The 26,365-nt window shown below is 41.8% G+C and overlaps 2 protein-coding genes and 1 non-coding gene across 3 annotated transcripts; 2 read left to right on the top strand and 1 right to left on the bottom strand.

Moving 5' to 3' along the window:
• The first annotated feature begins 302 nt into the window (after positions 1–302).
• On the top strand, positions 303–1,447 carry LOC135547950 (gap junction alpha-3 protein-like). The gene has a single exon (XM_064977156.1). The coding sequence runs from the start codon at positions 328–330 to the stop codon at positions 1,399–1,401; it is 1,074 nt and encodes a 357-aa protein (XP_064833228.1). The 5' UTR covers positions 303–327; the 3' UTR covers positions 1,402–1,447.
• A 2,355-nt stretch (positions 1,448–3,802) lies between these two features.
• On the bottom strand, positions 3,803–25,636 carry LOC135548405 (zinc finger MYM-type protein 3-like). The gene is made up of 25 exons (XM_064977986.1): positions 25,550–25,636; positions 23,555–24,630; positions 23,242–23,300; positions 23,092–23,158; positions 22,583–22,967; positions 22,217–22,397; positions 17,047–17,259; positions 16,793–16,943; positions 16,560–16,672; positions 15,882–15,968; positions 15,549–15,699; positions 15,246–15,418; positions 14,744–14,909; positions 14,433–14,482; positions 14,058–14,214; positions 11,610–11,725; positions 11,260–11,407; positions 11,011–11,160; positions 9,366–9,466; positions 8,612–8,759; positions 8,327–8,466; positions 8,089–8,203; positions 7,752–8,009; positions 5,199–5,313; positions 3,803–5,033 (listed from the first exon to the last, which is right to left on the bottom strand). The coding sequence occupies exons 2-25, from the start codon at positions 24,621–24,623 to the stop codon at positions 4,847–4,849; spliced, it is 4,500 nt and encodes a 1,499-aa protein (XP_064834058.1). The 5' UTR covers positions 24,624–24,630; positions 25,550–25,636; the 3' UTR covers positions 3,803–4,846.
• Positions 4,639–4,714, top strand: trnav-uac (transfer RNA valine (anticodon UAC)). Its single transcript has one exon. It is a non-coding gene; the product is annotated as a tRNA-Val (tRNA).
• Positions 25,637–26,365: the final 729 nt, after the last annotated feature.

The following is a 26,365-nucleotide window of genomic DNA, read 5'->3' as shown; positions in this document are numbered from 1 at the left end:
AGCACCAATCTCACTTAGTTGGCCTCTGCAGGGACCAGATTAATGTATTGAACAAATGTTTTCATGCTAAAAGAAACAGAACCACAGAAACTTGGAGCAGAACCTAATATATAAAAGTGAATCTGGTTAATTTATTATGCCACCCTGGGTGTAATAATATAGTATGGTTGAGGCATTTTCCTTAAACTATCCAAGTTATTATGCAACGGTTTTCAATCCAATTGTGATGTTTGTCTGATGCAGTACATTTGTTTATATTGTTTTTATTCTGATTGCAGGTTCCTGTTTCAAATCTCTCTGTAAGACTGAGCCTATGAGTGAGCCACAATGGCGGACTGGAACTTATTGGGCAAGCTTCTGGAGAGTGCCCAGGAGCACTCCACTGTAGTGGGCAAGGTCTGGCTGACCGTGCTCTTCATCTTCAGGATCCTGGTGCTTGGAGCTGCAGCTGAGAAAGTGTGGGGTGATGAGCAGTCTGGCTTCACCTGTGACACCAAGCAGCCTGGTTGTCAGAATGTCTGCTATGACAAGACTTTCCCCATCTCTCATATCCGCTTCTGGGTGCTGCAGATCATCTTCGTGTCCACGCCCACTCTCATCTACCTGGGCCACATCCTGCACCTGGTGCGCATGGAGGAGAAACAGAAGCAGAAGGAGAAAGACTTGGCTGAGCAACTGGCCATCCACAATGACAAGCAGCAGCTGCTGCCTGACGCCAAACCCAAGAAGCCCCCCGTCCGGGACGACCTGGGCCGCGTCCGCCTGCAGGGGGTCCTGCTGCGCACATACGTCTTCAACATCATCTTCAAAACCCTGTTCGAGGTGGGATTTATCATAGCTCAGTACCTGCTCTATGGGTTTGAGCTGAAACCTCTGTACACCTGTAACCGCTCACCCTGTCCCAACGTGGTGAACTGCTACATCTCCAGGCCCACAGAGAAGACGATCTTCATCCTCTTCATGTTGGCAGTGGCATGCATATCTCTGGTGCTGAACATAGTGGAGATGTATCACCTGGGGTTCACCAAGTGCCGCCGGTACAGACACGTCCAGACCCCATGTGAGACAGGGTCCAAGGCCCCCAGCGAGGCAGTGGTGCCTTCTGTCCCAAACTATAACTACTTCCCTAGGCACCATCCAGCCCCTGAGCCCTACCATGCAGACCAGTACATCATGAATGAGCCTGACTCTGCCTACCACCCCTACAACAGCAAAGTGGCTTACAAGCAGAACAGAGATAACCTGGCCGTAGAGATGAACAGTAAACCAGAAGGGGGCGACACCACTGAAAGGAAAGGCTCCAGTTCTGCTCCAGAGTCGCCTTCAGAGAAGCAACGGCGACCCAGTCGATCCAGCAAGCACAGCAATAGTAAGACCAGACTAGACGATCTGAAGATCTGAGGGACAGTTATGGCGCATTTCCACCACTGGGTTTTATACAGGTGCTTGGCCTAAAGGTTCAAACTTTTGTGTTTCCACCTTTGAGGTGGGGGGGGGGGGGTATTGGGCCATGGACCTGCTGACTTGTGTCCAGAGTGGGACTTTCTGGAGATGCATTAAAATAATGGTTAACAGTTAACGTAATAATTGAGCCGTTTCCTTCTAAAAAGCAAATGAGTTTTCAGAGGTTGCTGATTCTGCTCTGCACAAGTCCTCATTGTAGCTTTGGAAACAATTTCCATAGTATAATACCAAGATGTATACACAAGTGTAACACCTCATCATAGTCAAAAAGTGTCAGTCAAATTTGTACAATATACATTTCACCCTGTACCAGAGCAGACAATGTGCCTTTGATGGAAAGCATTGTATCAGGAGAGCAAGGTTAGTGAAGGAACAATATGGAAGATAAGATTATTTCCTCTTCTGACATTCTTGATCAGAATGGACCATATCTGTATTATCTAAAACAATATACAGTGGGGCAATAAAGTATTGTCAGCTACCAATTGTGCAAATTCTCCCACTTAAAAAGATGAGAGGCCTGTAATTTTCATCATATGTACACTTCAACTATGACAGACAAAATGAGAAAAAAATCCAGAAAATCACATTGTATGATTTTTAATTAATTTATTTGCAAATTATGGTGGAAAATAAGTATTTGGTCACCTAGAAACAAGCAAGATTTCTGGCTCTCACAGACCTGTAACTTCTTCTTTAAGAGGCTCCTCTGTCCTCTACTTGTTACCTGTATTAATGGCACCTGTTTGAACTTGTCAGTATAAAAGACACCTGCCCACAACCAGTCATACTTCAAACTCCACTCTGGCCAAGACCAAAGAGCTGTCAAAGGACACCAGAAAAAAAATTGTAGACCTGCACCAGGCTGGGAAGACTGAATCTGCAATAGGTAAGCAGCTTGGTTTGAAGAAATCAACTGTGGGAGCAAATATTAGGAAATGGAAGACATACAAGACCACTGATAATCTCCCTCGAGCTGGGGCTCCACGCAAGATCTCACCCTGTGGGGTCAAAATCATCACAAGAATGGTGAGCAAAAATCCCAGAACCACACAGGGGGACCTAGTGAATGACCTGCAGAGGGCTGGGACCAAAGTAACAAAGCCTACCATCAGCAAGGGCATTGAAGATGAAACGTGGCTGGGTCTTTCAGCATGACAATGATTCCAAACACACCGCCCGGGCAATGAAGGAGTGGCTTCGTAAGAAGCATTTCAAGGTCCTGGAGTGGCCTAGCCAGTCTCCAGATCTCAACCCCATAGAAAATCTTTGGAGGGAGTTGAAAGTCCGTGTTGCCCAGCAACAGCCCCAAAACATCACTGCTCGAGTGGAGATCTGCAAGGAGGAATGGGCCAAAATACCAGCAACAGTGTGTGAAGACTTACAGAATACTTTTGACCTCTGTCATTGCCAACAAAATGCATATAACAAAGTATTGAGATAAACTTTTGATTGACCAAATACTTATTTTCCACCATAATTTGCAAATAAATTCATAAAAAATCCTACAATGTGATTTTCTGGATTTTTTCTTCTCTCATTGTGTCTGTCATAGTTGAAGTGTACCTATGATGAAAATTACAGGCCTCTCATCTTTTTAAGTGGGAGAACTTGCACAATTGGTGGCTGACTAAATACTATTTTGCCTCACTGTATACCAGATTTGACGTGAATAAGAAACCTCCTAAAGTGGGAATTTGAGGGGTGAAAACAGACTTAAAAAACAGGATAGTTCACCTCATTTGTCAGGGGCCAGTAACAAAAACCTTCTGTAGAGGCATATGATCATTTTGTTTAATTGTTCAAGGTAGTTAATTCTCATGAAACATTTCACTCCTCAAAATGTAACTTCATCTGAAAAGGATGTCAGATGCCATGTGTTGTGCTAGAAACAGAGGTGGGCTCCTGTTCTTCTTCAGTTATGTTACTGTACAGAACAATCCCTTGGTCAACCGACGAGACCCAAGTCTAACTTGCACAACTCCCAGAGGTAAAGGACAAGTGCCATAATGCTAACTGGAGAGGGTTGCCAGTGAGTCTGATTGCAAAGAGAGAGGCCAATCGAAGTACAAATCTTCATAAATTAGTTAGTTTGGGTATGCAAACAGTAATTGTTGGAGGTTCCCTCTCATCAGCCAAACATTTGCCATGCACAGTATAATATTTCAGTGTTCCAAAACAAGTTGTTTCCTTATGAACCCATAATATGCCGATTATTCTGACGGGAAATAATACCAAAGCCATTGCTCGTCTGTGTAATGCTTTTGGCACAGACTACCCACTAGAAAGTTTACATTTGTCTGTTAAGATAAAGCATGCATTGGATTTTACAACCATGAATAGTGAACTGTTGTTTATGAAGAATTTGTACAAGACATTCATTCTTGATTCCTTCAATTAGAAAAAGACAGAAAATAAACTTTATAGTACATAATCAACTTTTCTCAAGACATTCAGGACATAAAATTCATTAAACCGTAAGTTTGTAAATGAAAGACAATTAAGCAGGATCAAAAAGTTTAAAATAAAAGATTTCTATCATGAAGTTAGGCTTCTTTTGTGTGGTTTAATGAACGACTGGTTATATGATTGTAACAATAAGAAATTATGAGGGGCAATATATATACACATTAGCTATGAAGTAAAAGGTCTGCCATGACTATGAGTTTCTTGATACTGTACATGTGAACATCTCCGGCAGCAATAAATGGTTTCCACCTCACTGGCCACAGGGTAAACACAGATTTAAAGTGTTTAAGTTGAACATGACTGTTTATGTTATCAGTGTATGAACATTAAGCTTTTGAATGAAACAAAATCCAGTGAGGCTGGCATAGGGAGTTAAATGCAGTGTCATTAAATAGTTTTATGAACTAAAGTAAAGTACTTTTATACAGCTGTTCTGCACACTTCATAACAAACAAATATATGGGTTTCCAATACAAACCAGACCTTTCAACTAGTTGTCTTTGACGATGCCCAAAGTACCTAAGCGTTCCAAATACATTATCTGAACTGAGGGTGGTATACGGCAGTGCTAATATAGTATCTATACAGATCTAGCTACAATGGTAATTCTATGGGGGAAATGCTCAATGAACTATTTGTGTAGGGGTGATATAACAACCATGGAACAACTAAAGGCATTGTCGTTAGTACAATGCCAGGGTTGTGGGTCCTGTGTGGCTCAGTTGGTAGAGCATGGTGCTTACAACGCCAGGGTTGTGGGTTCGATTCCCACGGGGGACCAGTACGAAAAGGTATGCACTCACTAAGTCGCTCTGGATAAAGCGTCTAAATTACTAAATTAAAAAAATGGAAAAAGTAACTTGTGCTAGCGGCTTCCACATCAGCATCAATATATAAACTTGTTGCGTGGCTGTCAGTCCATGTCTCCCTGTCCCGGGTGCTCATCATAGACATCCTTGACAGCCAGGATCCTGTTGAGCATAATTCCCAGCCTGCCCTTGTCCATGGGGATGTCAGAATACCAGCGAGGACTCTCAGCCATACATGTGCTCTCTGGCTGCAGGTAGAACGCACTGCAGCTGCTCCGCACACCATCTGAGCTGTAGGAACAAAGACAGACACCATATGTGAATCTAACAAAGGAAACTGTACAGTTTAATTTATTAATTGCAATGTATCAAACCCATTCAGAATCTATGACACCCAGGGTTAGTCCTTCAATTAGCGTTTCAGTTGTGCGTACCTGACCAGTCTACATTGCTTACCATTTGGAGAGGTAGAACTCAAAGAATTTGACTGGGCATCTGAGAGGGTTCAACCGGTTCTCTTGTTGCTCCAGCTCAGAAGGCTCATCCCGTTTCCTCTTTCCCAAGCCGCCCTCTGTGTGTAAACAGAACAGAGTACACGCTCACTTCACTTCCCTTGGTGTTTATTTTAACACTTGGCTACAGTTAGTGCCAAGCTAAACTGATTAAGCTGATCGCCAACAGTTAATTTCTTCATGTCACTGTCACATACTATAAAAAGGTTATTAAAATTAATATTATTTTGCAATGGACAGGGTCTTTCCTACATAAAAAGGTACTTTTGGCTGTCATGAAGGTCACAAGTCCACATGTTTTATCCAACGTTGATTTACATCTAAAACACTTTTCAGACATTCAGTCAGTGATTCTCTGCTCGTATATCATGTTGCACAACTCAAGAGTTGCTCCTTTTAGCTCCTGGTTTTCCCAAACAGTGGCAGGCCAGGGGTTGGCGTTTGTAGTGTGTATGGCCAGGGCCAGTTCTAAGACGCATACCATGGTACACCTCCCATGCGTAGCAGCTCTTCAAAGAACTCCACTTTGCGGTATAAATAGCTGTCCGACACACTGCGAATAGCAGTATGGACCAACCGGGGGGGGGGGGGCGACAACAGCTTCCTTCTCCTACATCAACAGCTCTCTCACTGTAATTTGGAATAGTTAAGACAAGCACTCATAGAACACCAACTGTCAACAGGTGACAGTGTCACACTAAAATCCTCTTTTTAATTTTATACCTCAGCATAAAACCACCAAAGTAGTACCAAACTGATCCATTTCAACTGACCTACAAAGCCAGAGGAATCCAGCTAGTGACACTGATATCCAAAGAATGGTCAGGCCAAGTTGAAAATAGACCTACGTTAAAACACGTGATTATGTTTCAGTCAGAACATGCCAGTAATCAGAAAAACACTGAGTAGGATGGAGATGTGGGTCTAGGCTAACCTATATGTTTTAAATAAACAACTGGCACAAGGATAATTTCACAGGAGTTGGTCTCCAAGCAATACAACTCATTAGCACCATGTTATTTGATCGCTGGAAGACAGTTTAACAGTTTATCTTCAATGGAAGCTCTTTGAGGTCAGCAGGACCATGTTTCAGAGTGGTGGTCCTGCCTAAGAGAATTGCCCATCACCATCTAATTGCATTTAAAAAAAACTGTAGTGATAAGGGGATTTAATAATAAGAGAAAGCCACTCTTATAACCTGGGTTTAAGACAAATATCAACCATCATTCCTCAGCAGATAAAGACAAAGATCCTACAATGCATACATACAAATTATATAAATTACAGAAGTTGAAAATATGTTTTGTTGGAAATAGAGTATGATATCTACAAGCACAGTATTTTTAGGATGTTTTGGAAAACACATTCTTACCACTAAACTGGACCTCATAACACTATACTAGACTTTCAAACATTCTAAATATGAACTCAAAGATTTAATTTCACCTAGTTGGAGATATTCATGTAAAATGACTCCATACCCTAGCCCTGGTCAGGCCCCCTGTCATTCAGCTGAAATGTGGTACAACTCAAGATAGGCGACCTGCTTCCCCCCACCCCAAGCTGGGGTCATGACCCATGACCCAAAGCAACACAATCTCTCATTGGTTACTGGGAATAACAACTAGCCAATCATCCATTGGGCTAAGGAGCATATTAACACTTCTCATTCACTGGGCTTTCTTATATCAAATCTCAGACATGAAAATGACAAATTAACTCCAATGTTGTGTTGTGACTTGTACCATATTTTTTTAAATATTCACAACAGCTGTGATGGAGACATGTAGTTTCGGTACAATTTTATAAATGCTGACAGATAATTTGTCCATTCGACATGGTGGGATCTTTTTAATGTCGGTATAATTAATTATGCGAGAAATGGCAGTGGAAACGCATTCATGTGTGAATAGTGACATAATAACCATCATATAGAAGTAAACTTAAGAGTCACACAATGATATGGTGTGTGGTCCTTTCACTACAACTCGGGAAAGCATGCAGTTTATTAGGCTACAGATGAAATAAGTTATGATGAACTTTACAGGGTGGTTAAAGTGCACGGTGATCTTAATGCCCCTTTCTAATAAATATCGAGGGTCTTATTCTGGTGACATGATGATCAATGCTTTACTGCCGCTTGACAAATATTCTCACTCTTATCCATAGCAATCTCATCATGTAGACTAGCCTACCTGCACTGTATCTGAGAGCTGTTGGCTACAGCACACGTGCCAAGACCAGAGTGGGCACAGTTTGTGACAAAACTATCAGTAGAGTTGAAAATGCAATGGAAGCACATTGAACTTTAGATTTTTATTCGGTACATGAAAACTTTAGCGGAAAAGTATGTTGTGTCCACTACGCCATCACACACACACTGACTTATCTGCAACAAGTCTGTTTGGTGGGGAAAAGCACATTTTCTTTATGCAGATTTTATAATATTCGCATATATCAATTAGATAGAAACCTGGCTAGTCACATAAACTCTTACCTTTACTTGTTCTCTTGTGTTGTGATTTTGGGTGGTAGCAGACACTAGACGACTTGACCATGCCATGTGGTGTAGACCTCCTCTTGGCCTGGCGCGTGACTGTAGAGAAGGAGAGCTGGAGGTGCTGCTCCACGGTGGTCAGACCAAAGTATTTGGTGTTGAAGAACATGAGAGTGTTGAGCAGGACAAAGGGAGAGTACACACCCAGCTGTTTACACTCCCACAGGTGCTCCTCCAGGACACGAGAACCGAGACCACCTGCACCCAAACACATTACTTACACCCCAAATACAACACAGACAAAATGTGTGAAAATAAAATAGAAATATGAACTCACCATTAGGTGACATGGAAGGCAGCCATTGGCTGACAATCTTATTCAGCTCCTCAGCGAAGGTGACATATAACTGGTCTGTGAATATATTCACCATCCGGTTGTTTTCAAGGAGATACTGGAAAATATACAAGACAAGACCACTGTGCTCAAATGTTTTAGTTGAACACTGTATAATAAAAAATAAAATCATGTAAGATTTGAATAAGCCTCTCTTCCACAAAAATATTAACTACAAGACCTGTTGAATCCCCAGACAGAGGTAAAATACACTGTCAGGTTTGTAGCACGGCCCTCTAGGATGAACAATGTCTTGGACAAACTGCGACAGACCATGGTTCAGTTCCTCAGGACTACACACGAGAAGGTCTAATGGTTTCTCTATAAGGGAGAAAATTACAGGCACTTTATTATCAGGATTACATTGAAACATTACAGCCCATTTTACTCACAGGAGATCTATCAAACTCAAAGCAGAGCTATCGAAGACAGGTACATTTAAAGTTCCAGTCAAGAGATATTGTACGTTTTCTGTAGTCAGTGTCCGAGTGCTTGCTTTGGGCCCATGACCTCCAGGCTTTAACCCCAAGGGAGCTGTTCAAACCAGCGCCGAGAGGCTGACTGTCCAGGGGATCGTGTAGGGTCATCTCTGACATGGCCTGACGCTTGGGTCCCTGTGACACAAAGCCTATATTAGACATCACACTGCTATGACCTGTTAAGGGGTAGCTACTGTAGTTGGTTAGTTAGTTACTCATATTCTCTTCCGAGTGCACCCATTACATAAATTCTACACGTGCATTGATCATTAAGAATTTGTCTGGTCCAAGAGACCGCCAAAGCGCAAAAGTAAACGTTTCAGTATATATGTCAAATACTCTCTTGTTTTAAGGACACTGTTCATTGGTAAACAGTCCATCTTGTAGGTTTTGTGACTGTTGCCTTATGTTACATGAGCTGCATGTTGGGGACCATGCCTGCCTGCCTGCCTTCCGCCAGGGATATATTTGTTATTCAGCCATTTCACCTTTGGGACCCTGTTGCAGCTGTCTAAGTATGCAGAACATGAGCACTTTTCCCCAGTAAGTCTGACACCAAGACATCTCATGTTGGTGCCAGCTTTTTCCTGATGTCCAGCATCCTATGTGATTCCACTGCGTCTCTCAAATAAGTTGAACGTTTATGACACTATTTAATTCAATACAAAATGATAGTCATTGTAAGGTCTAGGAAAAAAACAGACAAAATACGCTTGTATTATAGGCTGTGTTTATTTATACCTTCTGAACAGTGACGTCGGCGCTCTGCTCTGCTGAAGTAGCATGAGGCGGCATCCCACAGTCAAAGAGGAAATCAACATTGGGGTTCAGGTCCAGGGAAGCTAAAGAACACAAATGAGAATGGACACAAAATATATATATCATAGACTGTTGACAGAGTGTGTGCAATTATAGTGTACGTTTACACATCTCAGGCAGCAAAGCAAACTAATCAGACCAGGGGTCTCCAACCTTTCACCGCATTAGAACAACTTTTAAAAAACGAAACATCTCGTGAGCTACTACCTTTTTTTTTATAGCATTCAAATAGGCACATTGTTCTTCTCTTCTCCCCTGCAACTCTTCCCCGGGTCCTGTAAGTTGTTGGGGGCATTTCTACTAAGCTAACATGGAATATGGATCATTTATCTATTTGATTTGGAATTTTGAGACCCCTTTAGGGATGAAAAATACATTGATAAAATATAGAATTTGGCCTTTACTACTATAGCCCACAGAAATGCACCGAATAACACATTCAAAAATAGCAACAAAAAAGAAAGAATAAAAAAACAAATAATGATTAAGGTTTTGAAGTGTCTGTCCTATATCTAGGAGATAAGAAACCTCAGGAAATATGTTTTTTTGGACACATAACTAACCCCTTGTTTTTGTTGGCACAAAATTACCTCCAAACTTCCTTTAATTTGTATGGGTTGTCTTCAGCCACCATCGTGTTCATGAGTCTCCCCTTTCCACAGTGGGTCATATTAGTTTTTAGCCAAAACGATAACACGGCAGACAGAAGTTTGCACATCAGCATTACCGACTTCAAGCAAAATGGAGAAGACCATCATGTTTGTGAGTCTCATCTTTCCATAGAGTGGTCATATTAGTTTTCTAGGCCAAACCGTTTGGACATTACATACGTTTTCGTGAGAAAACTGATTTTCAGGATGTCTCAAGGTTTGACAAACACCTTGCATATATTTTTTAATCTCAAAATTACAATTGTTCATAGAAAACAATAACATTGGATGTTCGGAGTCCATGTCAATGCTTAAATCAAACCAAAATAACATTTTTAGGTCTGGAAGAAAGTAATACATTTGGATTGAGTGCAATGGCCCTTTAATTGAGCATCAGGGCCTTTAATTGCGAGTGAGGAATGTGCTGTCTCGGATGGTTCTGTACCGCTGCTGCTCATTTCATGGCAAAGTTGGCAAATAACAAATGGTATACTAACTCATGAAATACTTCTGCCAGGTAAGCCTGCTTTGCAGTTAACATTTAATTAAGAAGGTTCTGGGGAAAGTATTTCTTTCAACCCAGTAAACGGTATCACATCAACTGGCTACACACAGAGTGATAGACAAGCTCGCGCACCACACAGACAGGGGAAATATTACTGGAAATGAATTGGCAGATATTGTGTTAAGTTTTTCTTTTTAAGCCAATAGTTGCTAACCAGGGGTGGGATAATATCAATGTTGATTAGATAGTAACAAGGAGCTTGCGGCGTCTGATACTTGGGAGATTTGTTTTTGACAGTTTGTGGTGGAACGTGCATGTAAAAATGCATGTACTTTCAGAATTGTTTGGCGAGCTATCAACCTGTTGGAGACCCCTGCATTAGACATGCCATATTATAAAAGCTTGAACCTGCCTTTGGTGAGCTCATCTACTGGGTCTTGACCTGGCTCAGTCAGTACATCAGCCATATTGACGGCCATGGAGAGGATGTCATCTTGGGATGAAGAATCAAATAAGGTGCAGTCCCTCAGCAACGGGCCTGCTTTCTGATCACTGTCCAGATCTAAATAAACACATATAACCACCATATAGTTACAATAATTATATCTAGAACATCAATGGCAAGTTGACTAAGTAGAGAGAGATCCGGAGGAGCCCATGCCTTTATTTTCCTCTGCTATCATGTCTGCCATGGCCAGAATGTCAGCCTCCAGTGGATCAGACGGGATCTGGAGTTTAAGGTCATTTATGTATTCCACAAGTTTATCGATATGATCCAGTGTGACGGGTAGGAACATGGGGACAGGGATCTAACAGAGAATAAAGAGAAAAACAATAAGCAGACAAATAGGACAGTCACTCTAGAGAACCACAGATTGCAGCCGTGTGTAGGCACCCATAAGGACCACGTTTGGTTGGAAACAAAAGAGTTACTCTAGACTAAATTAATGACAATAAGCCTCGAGTAAATTTTGCACAATACACAACAGGACTTAGACAAAACAAACTCACCGGCAGAGGCAGGGCCATTGGTATGGGAGTGTACTGAGAGTACATATTCAAAGGTACAGGAACAAACACAGGTACAGGGACTGGCAACACCACAGGTGGGGACTGCAAGAAATCATCTGAAACAACCAGACAACATTTATTAAAACCATGAAGGTGCTTTTTTTCCGCAATTGCTAATATAATATATAAATGTTGGCCTGATTTAACATAAAGCTCTTAGCATATGCATAGGGATGTTTTGGGAATTGATGGGAAATGATGTAAATATATCACTAGCCACTTTAAACAATGCTACCTTATATAAATGTTACTTACCCTACATTATTCATCTCATATGCATACGTATATACTGTACTCTATATCATCGACTGCATCCTTATGTAATACATGTATCACTAGCCACTTTAACTATGCCACTTTGTTTACATACTCATCTCACATGTATATACTGTACTCGATACCATCTACTGTATCTTGCCTATGCTGCTCTGTACCATCACTCATTCATATATCCTTATGTACATATTCTTTATCCCCTTACACTGTGTATAAGAGAGTAGATTAGGAATTGTTAGATTACTTGTTGGTTATTACTGCATTGTCGGAACTAGAAGCACAAGCATTTCGCTACACTTGCATTAACATCTGCTAACCATGTGTATGTGACAAATAAAATTTGATTTGATTTGATTTAAGTTATGTTTAAAGCTAGAATCCTTAGCTGCAATATCCATTTATGGACTTATAAATTAATGATATATACACCTATTGATTCTTAAAAGAATAGATCTTAAATATTAAATACAGTGTTAGTGAGTCCCATAGATGGGTTGGTTGTTGTGTGAGCAACTAAGGGGCAAAACAGACAGTCAACATTCTAAGCCAACCCTATGTAAACTATATTTAGTCTCCAAATGTTTATAGAAAACATACATTAATTGAAAACATACAATGAGCAGACTCTACATCGTTACAGTTGGTGGTTAGTCAAAATAAGACATGGTATCAATAAGATACACTATATATACACACACAAAAGTATGTGGACACCCCTTTAAATTAGTGGATTTGGCTATTTCAGGCACACCCATTGCTGACAAGTGTATAAAATCGAGCACCCAGCCATGCAAACTCCATAGACAAACATTGGCAGTAGAATCGCCTTACTGAAGAGCTCAGTGACTTTCTTTTTTGTGTGTTTTTTGTTGAATTTTTACCCCTTTTTCTCCCCAATTTCGTGGTATCCAATTGTTGTAGTAGCTACTATCTTGTCTCATCGCTACAACTCTCGTACGGACTCGGGAGAGACGAAGGTTGAAAGTCATGCGTCCTCCGATACACAACCCAACCAGCCGCACTGCTTCTTAACACAACGCACATCCAACCCGGAAGCCAGCCGCACCAATGTGCCGGAGGAAACACAGTGTACCTGGCAACCTTGGTTAGAGCGCACTGCGTCCGTCCCGCCACAGGAGTCGCTGGTGCGCGATGAGACAAGGACATCCCTACCGACCAAGCCCTCCCTAATCCGGACGACGCTAGGCCAATTGTGCGTCGCCCCACGGACCTCCCGGTCGCGGCCGGTTACGAGAGAGCCTTGGCTCGAACCCAGAGTCTCTGATGGCACAGCTGGCGCTGTAGTGTGCCTTGAATGTGGCGCCGTTAACCACTGCGCCACCCGGGAGGCCTCAGTGACTTTCAACGTGGAAACAACATTTCCAACAAGTCAGTTAATCAAATTTCTGCCCTGCTAGAGCTTCCCCGGGCAACTATAAGTGCTGTTATTGTAAAGTGAAAATGTCTTGGGAGAAAAAACGGCTCAGCCGCAAAGTGGTAGGCCGCACAAGCTCACAGAACGAGACTGCCGAGTGCTGAAGCACGTAAAAATCGTCTGCAACCGGCCCCCATTTCCTGTTTCAGCATGACAACGCCCCCATGGACCAAGTGAGGTCCATACAGAAATGGTGTCTCGAGATCAGTGTGGAAGAACTTGACTAGCCTGCACAGAGCCCTGACCTCAATCCCATCGAACAACTTTGGGACGAATTGAAATGCCGACTGCAAATCAGGCCTAATCGCTCAACATCGCTGCCTGGCCTCACCAATGCTCTTGTGGCTAAATGGAAGCAAGTCCCCGCAGCAATGTTCCAACATCTAGTGAAAAGCTTTCCCAGAAGAGTGGAGGATGTTATAGCAGCAAATGGGGGACCAACTCCATATTTATTCACATCATTTTTGAATGACATGTTTGACAAGGAAGTGTCCACATACTTTTGGTCATATAGTCTACAATGAGCTGAAACGAACCACCTACGATTCCCCACTTGGCATCTTCCTGTCATTGTTGCTAGCTGACCATTCAGAATCATTGATTGCTGCGCATCATTTTCGTTATGTTGTCAGCCAACCAGTCTACAGAAAGGGACATGGGATTACATTCGCCATTACCTGTCTGGCAACTCTGGGACTTCATCTCAGGTTTACATGCAACACCAGTAGTGGCCATCATGGGTTTACACATGGAGGATTTGTTCCTTTGGGAGAGAGGTAGAGTGAAGGGAGGAGCAGGCTTGGCTACAGTCCTCTTCAGGCCTCTTCCTGTGGCCTGAAATAACAAACATTGACATAAATAAATGTTTGGATGTTCACTCAGCAGAAATTTGAGAAAAGTAGCTCTTTGCTTTATTTCAAAAAAACATTTTCAAGCAGAGAATACTTGCATATATTTGTATGCGTGGTAAAAGCCTAGCTCAAATTTATTTGTGTCCTTTCGGTAGCATTTCCCCCCAACTTTTGGAGCAGCAAGTCAAAAAGCACACTTACTTCACTTGTCTTTATAGCTGCAGGGGGAGGTGTAGACTCTGGGGAATGAGCTGTAAGTCCAGTAAACATATACAAGTTTAACAGCGAATTACCAAGACGAACATGTGTTTACATTTTACAGATTTTAGGGAAATCACAAAAACAATAGCAGTAACTTTGTAATATTATGTCAAACAGTGAAAATCAAACAAACAATTATATTACAACACAGCATACTTAGAAAAAACAATTCCCATGTATGGACTGGGTTTATGATAAATACAGTATGGGTGTTGTGTTTGCATGTGTTGGTATATGTGAAGCAAACGCACTGCTGAGCAGGCTCCCAGGGCCCTGCTTGGTGTCTAGGTTGGGCTGGTTCTGTTGGCCATAGAAGCGTAGGAGGCACGGCTGGTCACAGTAGTGTTTGATCTCTCCCCTCCAGTGGATGGTCTCCAGGAGCTCCCCCTGACGCTTGCAGGCATGGCACTGTGCTTCCTAAGAGAACACACACAGCTCAAAACACACACAAAAACCATACACACAGCACATACATTGTAGCCTGGTAACAGACGACACTGCTAACACAATTTGACCGCAAATCATGCACATTCTGGATTCATTCTGTCATGACAATATTGTGCCAGTTTAGCCCATACATTCTGAAGCTATCATCCCTCAAACAAAAAGTGTCTATATTACCATACAACAGACAATGCACAGTGAAAAGAGGGTGAACTGAATGCAGCCTGTGTACCAGCAGCCATTTCAAACTTCTCAGGGTCAGTCATATGGTCATGGTGTAAATATGGCATTGTTATTGTTCAGACATACTTTCAGGTACCACAGGAGGTATTTGTTTTTACAATCTTCGCTGCAGAAGTCCCATGTGTTGCCATCCTGTTCCTCTGTGACCGCCCGTGAGCAGGTCTGAGAACAGTATGTACAGGTTATACAGCACAGGCCCAGTTGTTGAGCAAAGTCTTGCTTGTACAGTAGAATGCAACCTTGGTAAAAAAAAAGGAGACAACAAAAAAAACATAAGTCTCTGCCTAGAGACACAGTAAAGTGTTTCCATGTAAATCGACAATCTATTGCATATAAAAATTAGCACAGAAATGCATGCATCATCCTAACCGTCACTGCAGAAGGTTTTCTCCACCCCAGAGAACTTTATCTTCTTATGAAGCAGTTTCTCTTGGTTGCAGTGCTCACACACGGAAACCACACCATTCAGACGCTTGTAGTCCTCACAGCACTCCTTACAGCAGAACTGATATATTGAGTCCTGAAAGCAAGCAAAATAATAATATATTCCAGCCTGGTGTAGCAAGCGCCATTATCTACCAACTGAGCCATACAGGACCACACAGAATCGTGAATGTACTTCTTGAAGTAGTCGTGAAAAAAACAGTTTTCACTAAACCACTTTTTTTGGCACAATGTATGTAAAATGCACATTTTGATTACCTGCCAGTCTAGGATTTCTGGTACCCCACTGAACATGTTATGACAAGAGAGACAGTTGAAGTAGAGGTCTCCATTGGGACTGTTGCTCTGTGAAGAAGAGTATATTTCTTAATTGGAGATTTAACAAGAAGAGAATGAGCAGTAAACATTAAGCCAAGGCAAAAACACAACAAGCAACCCCACAGAACTAGTATCAAAGAGGGACTCAAGAATGTCTCAGCCCATTCTCAGACATTTTATTGCAAGGTTTTTGCAGAAACAGACCAAGCCCTAATTCATAGGTTCTTCGGTAGAATAAAGGCAAAAGCTTTCAAAGGGTGACCCTCTCCACACTAAAGAGCTTAATGATGAGTTTTTATTTTAACGGGCTCCAGAAGTGAGGCTGAACTCCCCACTGCAGCTGCTTGGTCTGCATTTTAACTAGCATTTTCTGCTTAACGGGCACCTACGGCCAAGCCTGTGCATCACACTGTAAATATTAACGGTTCCTTTTTTCACTTTCAGAATCCATCACCATTTTTTTTGTTGTTGAACAACTGAGGTACTCAAATTTACGTTTAACACACAATAAAGTGTTGTATAAACATCTGGCAGACCATGTTCTGACTAAATACTGGACAATGCATCTGTAGGTTGTAGTGTTGTCCAAACTCTATTAAGGGTATGGATTTATCCAACCTGAAATTTGCTCCAACAGCTAGGGCTACAGAAGACGTACACGGCCTCATTTGTTTTACAGTAGTAAGGTTCAGAGGGGCTTCTTTTGCAGGAACTGCAGGCTTCACTGGGCACTGGAAAAGAAGCAGATGTAATAATAGTGAAAAGCCATTCACAGTCAGACATCACATTAATACATTCAGATTAAGCAAAGGTGAATTCATACAGTAGTAAACAAGGAGAGTAGAATGTACCTGTGTCCCCAGAAGTTTTAACTTTATGCGAGGCGATACAGCACAAAGAACAGAAGTGTCTGGTCTTGCCATACTGATCCACTTTAGACAGCATGTCAAAATTCTTACACAGAGTCCTACACCACTGGCACGAGAGCACCTTAGTGTTTTTCTGAAATCAAAGACGACACTTTGATTAAACACAAAGCAGACAAATCACTCTCGTATCACTCAATAGTACAGGACTGTACATTCAAGAAGAGATCAGCACCCACCATCTTATACAGCCTGAGACAGGAGGAGTTGCAGAACCTCCTCTGTTGGCCCTCATGCAGTAGGTACTCAGCCCGGGAGGTGAAGGTGTTGATGTAGGTACCACACGCGTCACAGCAGCTGGTCTTCAGGCCCTTGGTGGCGCGGAAACGGTTGAAGCAGGCATCGCTGCACATCAGGTGAATCATGTTGCCCATGGTTACCTCATGGTTGATCTGAGGCAGAAGAGGGAAGGAAGGTAAGAAACTCGGGCTGAATTCTATCAATCCTAACTTCAAATAATGCCACCCTTTTTCATTTCTCATTAGTCGACCAAAATCGTGTAGTTGGTTATAATTTATTCTGCTGCCTGCTCATAGCATACAAAAAGACGCAATAGCAGCATGAACTTGTCAATATTGATTTCAAAATTTGACAGAATTCCTGCCTCATGCAGACTCCATAATCCCAGCATAGATCCAGTTACACACAAAATCTTTTCAATGATGAAATATCAACATGAGGTGAATGTGTGTCACTAGGGTTTAAGTATTCTTTGTCACTACTTCTGGGAAAAGCCCATGACGTGACAAACACTTCACATACACTGTATTGACTGAGCTCGAATTGAAGCATGCTGATCAGATCTCTAACCAGCATTTCAAACAGAAAGACAACTTTAAAGAAGGTATACCATAATCACATTATTGTGTGGTTTTGCAGTGCTTGGCATTAAAAAGTGCCTACTTATTTTTAATACATTTTATTGTACAAATTGGCAAATGACTAACAGATGGTGGGGGAAACTCAAATCAGAACAAGTAAGGCTTATGCCAGCTTTTCAAGGTAAGCATAAAATGTTGACTTGTTGCTAGAGTAGACGCTGCAGTCTTTAAAATAGCTTCAATATAATGTATGACTAACAAAAATGCCTACAGCATTTTAAACCATAAGCAAAGCATTGTGGAAGTGTAGTCATACTGTGTTAAAGGTCCAGTGCCACCATTTCTATCTCAATATCAAATCATTTCCATGTAACAATTAAGTACCTTACTGATTGTTTGCAAATAAAATAGTCAAGCAAAAATTATGATAGGACTGTCTGGGAGTGGTCTGAGTGGGACCAGAAAACTGAAAAATAACTGGTTTCGGCAGAGAGGTTTGGAACTCTTGTTGGTCTATTTAAATGGAACTGACAGCGTTTAAGCAACATCAAATCATATTAAAATCTGTTCATACACACACCCAGAAAGAATACGGAGCTACTAATCTAGGTCAAAAGGGCTTCTCAACAGTTTTACCCCCAAGCCATGAGACTCCTGAACAGGTAATCCAATGGCTACCCTATCTATTTGCATTGTGTGCCCCCCACCAACCCCTCTTTTACACTGCTGCTACTCTCTGTTTATCATATATGCATAGTCACTAATTATCCATTCATATACATACTACCTCAATTGGTCCGACCAACCAGTGCCCCCGCACATTGGCTGACTGGGCTCTCTGCATTGTGTCCCGCCACCCCCTTTTACGCTAATGTTACTCTCTGTTCATCATATATGCATAGTCACTCAAACCATATATTCATGTACATACTACCTCAATCAGCCCAACTAACCGGTGCCTGTATATAGCCTCGCTACTGTTATTTTTACTGTTGTTTTTATTTCTTTACTTACCTATTGTTCACGTAATAACTTTTTTGCACAATTGGTTAGAGCCTGTAAGTAAGCATTTCACTGTAAGGTCTACACCTGTTGTATTTGGCGCACAAGACAAATAAACTTTGGTTTGACTACTCAGATATGGTCATTTTCACATTTTAAAACATTGTGTTTGGTAATCACGTTTGTGAATATTCTATAGCAATATGGGCTCCAGGGTGGCGCAGCGGTCTAAGGCACTGCATCTCAGTGCAAGAGGCGTCACTACAGTCCCTGATTCGAAACCCGGCTGAATAATATCCGGCCGTGATTGGGAGTTCCATAGGGTGGCACACAATTGGCCCATCATCATCCGGGTTTGGCCGTAGTGGTAAATAAGAATTTGTTCTTAACCTTTTTGGGATAGGGGGCAGCATTTTCACTTTTGGATGAATGGAGTGCCCAGAGTGAACTGCCTCCGACTCTGTCCCAGATGCTAATATATGCATATTATTATTAGTATTGGATAGAAAACACTGACGTTTCTAAAACTGTTTGAATGATGTCCGTGAGTATAACATAACTCATATGGCAGGCGAAAACCTGAGAAAAAAAAATCAACCAGGAAGTGGGACATCTGAGGTTTGTAGTTTTTCAAAGCTTGGCCTACGGAATACACATTGAGATATGGATGAGGTTGCACTTCCTAGGGCTTCCACTAGACGTCAACCGTTTTTTGAAACTTGAATGAGGATTCCACTATAAAAGGAGGGGCTCATGAGACCTGTTTGAGTCAGTGGTCTGGCAGAGAGCCTTGGTCTCATGACGAGAGCTCCTGACAGAGTTACCTCTCATTCCAGTGCTTTCCTGAAGACAAAGGAATTCTCTGGTTGGAACATTATTGATGATTTATGTTAAAAACATCCTAACGATTGATTCCATACATCGTTTGACATGTTTCTAAAGGACTGTAACGGAACCTTTTGAGTTTGTCTGGATGAAGTGCCTGCGCCTCATGAAGATGGATTACTGGGCTGAACACGCTAACAACAAGTGGCTATTTGGACATAAATGATGGAACAAATCAGTCATTTATTGTCGAACTGGAATTCCTGGGAGTGCCTTCTGATGAAGATCATAAAAGGTAAGTGAATATTTATGGTGTTGTTTCTAACTTTGTTGATTCCAAAATGGCACATATTCCTCTGGCTGGTTTGGGTTCTGAGCTCCGTTCTCAGATTATGCTTTTTCCGTAAAGTTTTTAAAAAATCTGACACCGCAGTTGTATTAAGGAGAAGTCTATCTTTCATTCTGTTAAAAACACTAGTTTTATCCATGTTTATTATGAGAATTTCTGCTAAATCACCGGATGTTTTGGAATCAAAACATTACTGCACGTAAGGCGCCAATGTAAACTGAGAGTTTTGGATATAAATATGCACATTATCGAACAAAACATACATGCATTGTGTAACATGATGTCCTATGAGTGTCATCTGATAAAGATCATCAAAAGTTAGTGATTAATTTTATCTATATTTCTGCTTCTTGTGACTCCTATCTTTGGCTGGAAAAATGGCTGTGTGTTTTTCAACTTGGCGGTGATCTAACAATCATATGCTGTGCTTCAGATGTAAAGCATTTTTGAAATAGGACACGATGGGTAGATAAACAAGATGTTTATCTTTCATTTGCTGTATTGGACTTGTTAACTTTTTATGGCTGCAGGGGCAGTATTGAGCAGCTTGGATGAAAAGGTGCCCATTGTAAACGGCCAGCTCCTCAGTCTCAGTTGCTAATATATGCATATTATTATTAGTATTGGATAGAAAACACTAAAGTTTCCAAAACTGTCAAAATATTGTCTGTGAGTATAACAGAACTGATATTGCAGGCGAAATCCTGAGGAAAATCAAAACAGGAAGTGGATTCTATTTTGAAAACTCCATGTTCCATAGCCTCCCTTTGCTGGATTTAAAGGGATATGAACCAGATTCCTTTTCCTATCGCTTCCTCAAGGTGTCAACAGTCTTCAGACATAGTTTCAGGCTTTTATTATGAAAAATGAGCCAGAACGATAACACCGCGTCAAGTGGTCATATGAGTTTTGCTCACGCAACAGAGTTTGGATAGGTATTGCTTTTCCCTCTCCTACTGTGAAAGACATTTGCGGTTGATATATTATCGATTATATATTTTAAAAACAACCTGAGGATTGATTATAAAAAACGTTTGACATGTTTCTGTGGACATTATGGAAACTATTAGGAATTCTCGTCTGCATTGTCGTGACCGCTCTTTCCTGTGAATGTCTGAACATAACGCGACAAACGGAGGTATTTTGGATATAAAAATAATCTTTATGGAACAAAAGGAACATTTGTTGTATAACTGGGAGTCTCGTTAAGTGGAAACATCCAAAGATCAAAGGTAAACAATTAATTTGATTGCTTTTCTGATTTTCGTGACCAAGCTTCCTGATGCTAAGTGTACTTAATGTTTTGTCGTGCGATTGATAAACTTACAAACGCTTGGATTGGTTTCGCTGAAAGCAAAATTTAAAAATCTGACACGACAGATGGATTAACAAAAGGCTAAGCTGTGTTTTCCTATACTGCACTTGTGATTTCATGAATATAAATATTTGTAGTAATATTTATTGAATGTAGCGCTATGCTATTCAGCAGTTGTTGATGACACTTATCCAGTTAGTGGGATTGCAGCCATAAGTTAATATGTGAAAGTTACATATTTCGAAAAAATATTTTGGAATTTTGCGCGATGCCTTTTCAGCGGAATGTTGTCGAGGGGCGCGCTAGAATGGTTAACAGACTTGCCTAGTTAAATAAATAAAATAATTATTATTAAAAAGCAGCCATGCGTTTGGACAATTACTAGACATTGCAGTAAATAAAACCTAATAGAAATTATGTATTGTCCAGGACTGAACTCTACACAGACTGGTGCACCATAGCCAATGAGCGCAAAAGTAGGGCTATATGCAAATAAGCCATTTGCCACACAGGCCTGCCATCATTCACTTTGAACTGGACTGTGTGTTTACAGGCAGTAGCAACAGTGAGACTTACGTTTATTAGAAAACTTTCGCCAAAAGCCACCTAAATGGATTTCTGCAAATATGTAAACATGACGGGAGTCCTCTTACATTTGTGAACTTTACAGCCCTATTGATCAAACAACCATGAAAAGGTAGGCTCTCTCCCCCTCAAGTGCCTATGTACATCAAAAACAACCAGATCAACAACTAATGTTAGCCAGAGCGAGATGAGCTAAAATCTAATGAGGGAACAGTAGATAAACCCTCAAACTTTTTCAGCTTGTAGTTGGCCGTCAAAATTGCACAGATAAATGATGGGGAAAAAGTAACCTGCTCACCATTCTGCAGCTTGCCTGCCAACGCATGCTTGTCCCAACCCACGTTTTGACAACTGAATGGGAACTTGCCTGCCTGCCCACCCATTTGACTGACGCCAAATACATTTGATTGACACATAAGAGATCTAAAATGTTATGGCGAAAGCTTTGGTACCTCACGCATGTGGTTGCACACGCTACATCTTTGGGCAGGGGCACTTGGTTTTGGGGGCTGTGTCGGGCCCTTCTCCAGCCGGGCCTCATACAGGGAAAGACAAGTGCTATTGCAGAATTCTTGGAAGGACTGTGACTGGCCAACCTGTGCAAGCATGGTGTCCTTTCTATTCCCCATGTCCCTAAAATAGAAGACACAAACCTTGAGGTAAATTTCACAAATATTGTTGAGATCAAAACGATGCACAACGTTAACACTTACTTTACTATGAAATAGCATGAGGAATGTTATAAAATCCACTGTCCTTACTGGAAGGAATAGCAGAAACGAAGAACACATTCATTGAATATCTATTGAGAGGCTTACCTTTTACAGAAAGCACAAGGCTTTTTCTTGGGGGCTTTCTTGCCAAAGGAGTTAAGGCAGGTGGAGCTGCAGAAGAGCTGAGGCTGACCCCTGCGCTGGTAGGCAGTCTGTCCGCTCTGCAGAATCCCACTGCAGTTGGCACAGAGGACGCGAGTAGGCTGGCGAGGGGGTGGCGGCCGGGGTGGAGGGGGTCCTGCAGACCTCTGAGTATACGCAGGGGTAGAGACAGGACCAGACAACTTTGGGGAAATGAGGCGGGGGGGCGGAGTGCTCTGGCTCCTTTGGGAGACCCTGGTGGAACGCCGGAGGCCAAACCGTGCGGGGTCAAAGTCTGTGTCCCTCGGATCATCAGCTGCATCGTCAGAACCGCTGTCCGTTAGCTGGTCTGCAGAAGACAACGCATTTAGATCACCGTGATAATCATATAATTGGAAAAATAATCCTACATAATGATAGTTGAGAACGAGGTAAAATGAATTAGCTAAGCAGATTTACGAAAGACGTTTTACCTCCATCAGACATGTTTTGCGTATTTTTCCTCGCTTCTCCACGATTACGACGACCTCTCTTTCTCCCCTACAATAAATGAGAAGAGTAGCTAACAGTAATTAACTTACTTTTACAGAAAATGTCTAGAATTCACGGAAAGTTTTTTTTACCGTAGTCTTTTGACCATTTGGATCTTCGACGGCGACCTCAGTGTCAGGTTGTTCCTCAGCTGAAACACAATCGATCATCAGTAACTAAAGGCTGTTCATGACATAGTAGATGCAGACTATATGTAAACTGACATGGCTATTTGAAGACGTGATTGCTAATCGTTTCTCAAAGATGTGTAATTAAGCCTAAATCAAGTTTTGCATTTACCTTTATCCTTCTCAAACTATTTATGTGGCACTGAGACTTCTATGTATGTGTGACCTAAGTTAATAAACTTATGAGCCTAAAAACCTAAAGTTCCTTACTACACACCTTCACCTGGTGTCAATGGCTGGGCCCAGGATGATAGTGGGGACATACCGCCCCCCACAGGCTGTTCTTTCTCACTCTTTTTCTCTGCTGTGCCCTCTACCTTTGGCACCAATCCATAGAATGATAAGGCTTCCTCTTTGCCTGGACCATCCTCAGAGTGTGAGCTCTCTACGCTGACTATAGAAGGCATATTTGGATCAACTTCATCTTGAACAGATGCAGTGGGATCTTCATGCACTATGTCCATTTGCTCCTCTCCTGTCTCTGGCATCTGTGCCCCAGTTACAGTCGGAGTTCCCTCGGTGACCTCCAGTCTGTCTGTTCCAGGCTCAGCTCCCATTTCTGACCAGGCTTCTGTGTGACCCTGCCTGCCCCACTCATCCTGACTGAGGCCTGTGGCTGAACCGGAGGGCTCTTGGAAGTCTGAGTGTTCTGGCAGGCCTGAGGGCTCTGAAAAGCCTGAGGGTTTTGAAAGGTATGAGGGTTCTGGATAGACTGAGGACTCTGAGAAGCCTGAAGGTTCTTGAAGGTATGAGGATTCTGGAAGGACGGAAGGTTCTGGAAGGACAGAGGGCATTGGAAAGACTGAGGGTTCCTGAAAGTCTGATGGTTCTGGAAGGACTGTGCGGCTGTAAAAGTCCTCCACCTGGACTTTGGACAGTTCCAGTGAGTCTGGGTCCCCCAGGATGCTCAGACTGTCCTGAGTTTTCAGCCTCTCTCTTTCAGATTGGGTGAGAAAGGTTGTCAACTCATCAAGGGCCTGCTGCTCCCCACTGTGTCCCTCTGTTCCCAGTGAGCCAGAGTAGGCCACCTCCATATCAGTCTGTGCAGGCTGCAGGTCCATATCATTCTGTGCAGACAGTAGGTCTACATCAGTCTGAGCAGGCAGCAGGTCCATATCACTCGGTGCAGACAGTAGGCCTTCATCAGTCTGAGCAGGCAGAAGGCCCATATCAGTGTGCCCAGAAAACAGGTCCATATCAGTCTGTGTGGATAGCAGGTCTAGATGTACATTCTCATTGGCCATTTGAAAAGTGGCTGAGGTTTCTGGATGCTCTGAGGGTTCCATACTGCACCTAACATCACAATTTAAGAGAAACGAAACAACAAAAACAATGGTTTGCTTCAGTCTCACATGACAACAGATTTGTACTCATGTCAAATCAAATGTGGTGGTAGGTTTGAGAAATTACAGCCACAAGTTGCTAGTTTATTGTGGATCCGCTATTCTAGACCACGAGATCACACAAGTGAAGGCATATATCTAGTTAGCTAGCTAGGTCAATTTATCTAAAGTTTGGTACTCGTTAGCTAGCAGTTGTCATTAGTTACCACAGCCACAATGGAATAATTACATTTATGGCTAAACCCCGCCTATTTATACAATTTATCGTAAAATCAGATTATAAACCTAATCATAACCACACTGCTAAACATATGCCTAACCCTAATTTAAGCCCAAAAAGTTCATTTTTGTTTTTAATTATTTTTTACGATATAGCCATTTTGACTCTGTGGCTGTGGTAACTAGTAATAACCACTAGCTAGTTTGGCTATGGCAACGTTGCTGCCTTTTGGCGCGCCTCACCTGGCGTCTCCATTTTTGCAAGTTAGAATGCTAGCTAGCTAATGCTAGCTATTTAGCTAACTACCTGGAAAGCTAGATAGGTACATGTTAGCCCATTATTATATATAGAATCTCAATACTATCTATACAATAGACATAACTCGCTACTTGCATGGTAGGCGTATAATGTTTTATGATTCTGCAAAGAGACCGCTAATAACGTTACTGGCTAACGTTAGCTAATAGCTAGCTAGCTTCCAATACGCTATCTGCTAGCTAACGTTACGAAGCTAACGTTGCCTTATGCAAACTAGCAGTCAAACTAAATCACTAGCTAACTAATTCTAATACAGTAACTTTATTAAAATATAATATTAATGATTCAAACATAAATTATGATAGACTTCTACAAAGTATGGTGCATTTACCTGCAAATATGAAATGTTGCTGTAGCTAGCTGAAATGTTGCATGCAACCACCACCAAACTGCGGTGTGTGGCTAGTTTCAAGCTACAACTTCTTCTTCTTCTATGGCGGTCTGCAAACAGACGTTAAAAGTGCATAGCGCCACCTACTGTACTGGAGTGTATTGTCAAAAAACAATGATCAAAACAAACAAAAACACGAAACCTTCCTACCTAATCATGTACTACTAAGAACATGAAAAAAAGAGCCCTTCTAACAACCCCCCGTCCAGCCTTTTGAATCGTGTTCCACTGACCTTTCTTTGGAGGACATATAAATGCCAACCTAAGAACATGAAAAAAAAGAGCCCTACTAACTTCTAACAAACACCCACCCTGTCCCGCCTTTTGAATCGTGTTCCACTGACCTTTCTTTGCAAGGGCATATAAACCGACCGTAGTGCTCAGGAGTCCCACCTCTTCTACACGTCTATAAAAATGATCTTAGCCTCTACCCAATATAGCACAAATATCAATTATATCTAGTTTAAAGCCCATTTGGCAACTTGGTCTACAAGTCCGTTCCCTCCCACACCTGAATGGGCTGGGACCTAGCAGAAACACACTACTACAACCACTCTCTCAAGTCTCTTTAATAGAGTCAATGCCTCCAATAGTAGATCACTCATATTAAAGTTACCAGAGGATAAACTACACAGTACAGTCAAAGAATCTGAACATAATAAAATTCTAATAGGTTGAGCGTCCTCACCCACTGGAGAGCAACTACCTTTGCCAACTGTTCAGCATACAGACAGAGTATACAGACAGACAGATGGA

The sequence above is a fragment of the Oncorhynchus masou genome, chromosome 11, assembly GCF_036934945.1.
Source record: "Oncorhynchus masou masou isolate Uvic2021 chromosome 11, UVic_Omas_1.1, whole genome shotgun sequence".
Classification (NCBI taxonomy): domain Eukaryota; kingdom Metazoa; phylum Chordata; class Actinopteri; order Salmoniformes; family Salmonidae; genus Oncorhynchus; species Oncorhynchus masou.
Note: the sequence above shows the minus strand (reverse complement) of the source record. Positions and strands in the feature narration are given on the sequence as shown.